At 56.0% G+C, this 836-nt stretch overlaps 1 protein-coding gene across 1 annotated transcript in view; it reads left to right on the top strand.

Moving 5' to 3' along the window:
- Nucleotides 1-138, top strand: part of EMH_0050490 (uncharacterized protein) — a gene marked incomplete at both ends in the record, with an annotated part of 1,771 nt that extends 1,633 nt beyond the window's left edge. Inside the window, one exon of the mRNA XM_013496649.1 lies at nucleotides 10-138. Within this exon, the coding sequence (XP_013352103.1) occupies nucleotides 10-138 (129 nt within the window). The remainder of the gene's footprint in view (nucleotides 1-9) is intronic.
- Between the last annotated feature and the right edge of the window lie 698 nt (nucleotides 139-836).

The raw sequence follows: 836 nt of genomic DNA on the forward strand, positions 1-836 counted from the left end.
GAGCAGCAGCACCCGGAGCAGCAGCAGCAGCAGGAGCAGCAGGAGCAGCAGCACCAGCAGCAGGAGTGGGTGGGAATGCAGTTGGTACTCCTGCCCCTGCCCCTGGAGCAGCAGCAGCAGCAGCAGCAGCAGCATTAGGAGCAGTAGCTGCAGTAGCAGGTGGTGTTCCTTCTCTATCGCGAGTAGCATTGAGCCAGGCAGCAGCACCGCCTGCATGTATAAATGGTGTATATCGTGTGGGGAGAAAGATAGGTAGTGGTTCTTTCGGGTGTCTGTACGAGGGGGTAGACCAAAGAGGCAGAGAGGTCGCCATAAAGTTAGAGCCCGCAAACACCAAGCACCCACAGCTGCTCTATGAAGCGAGGATCATCAAGTACCTGCAGGGGGGAGGTGAGCACAAGCCCAGCTCAACGCATATTCTCCTCCTGCTGCTGCTGCTGCTGCTGCTGCTGCTGCTGGTGGTGGTTTTGCCGGAGTTTCACTGCAGCAGACTGCATGCAACCGCAGTTCGTGCTGTTTGTGCTGCTGCTGTTTCTGTTTGTTGTGTGTTTGCTGTTGTTTCTGCTTATACTGTTTCTGATAGAATATCGTCGCTGCAGCTTCATGCTGGCGGCGTGTGGCTGCATGCATGTGGTTGCAGTGTATGTACATACACCGGGGTGTACCGCGCACGCCGTGCTGCACTGTGCTGCAATTTAGTTTGTTTGTTGCTGCTGCTGCTGCTGCTGCTGCTGCTGCAGTGGGTATTCCTGTTTGTTTCTGGTACGGGCTTGAGGGGGAGTGGCACGCGATGGTGATGGAGCGGCTGGGGCACTCGCTGGAGTATTTGTTTAACG

This window comes from Eimeria mitis, genomic scaffold, assembly GCF_000499745.2.
Source record: "Eimeria mitis Houghton genomic scaffold, Emh_scaff2217, whole genome shotgun sequence".
Classification (NCBI taxonomy): domain Eukaryota; phylum Apicomplexa; class Conoidasida; order Eucoccidiorida; family Eimeriidae; genus Eimeria; species Eimeria mitis.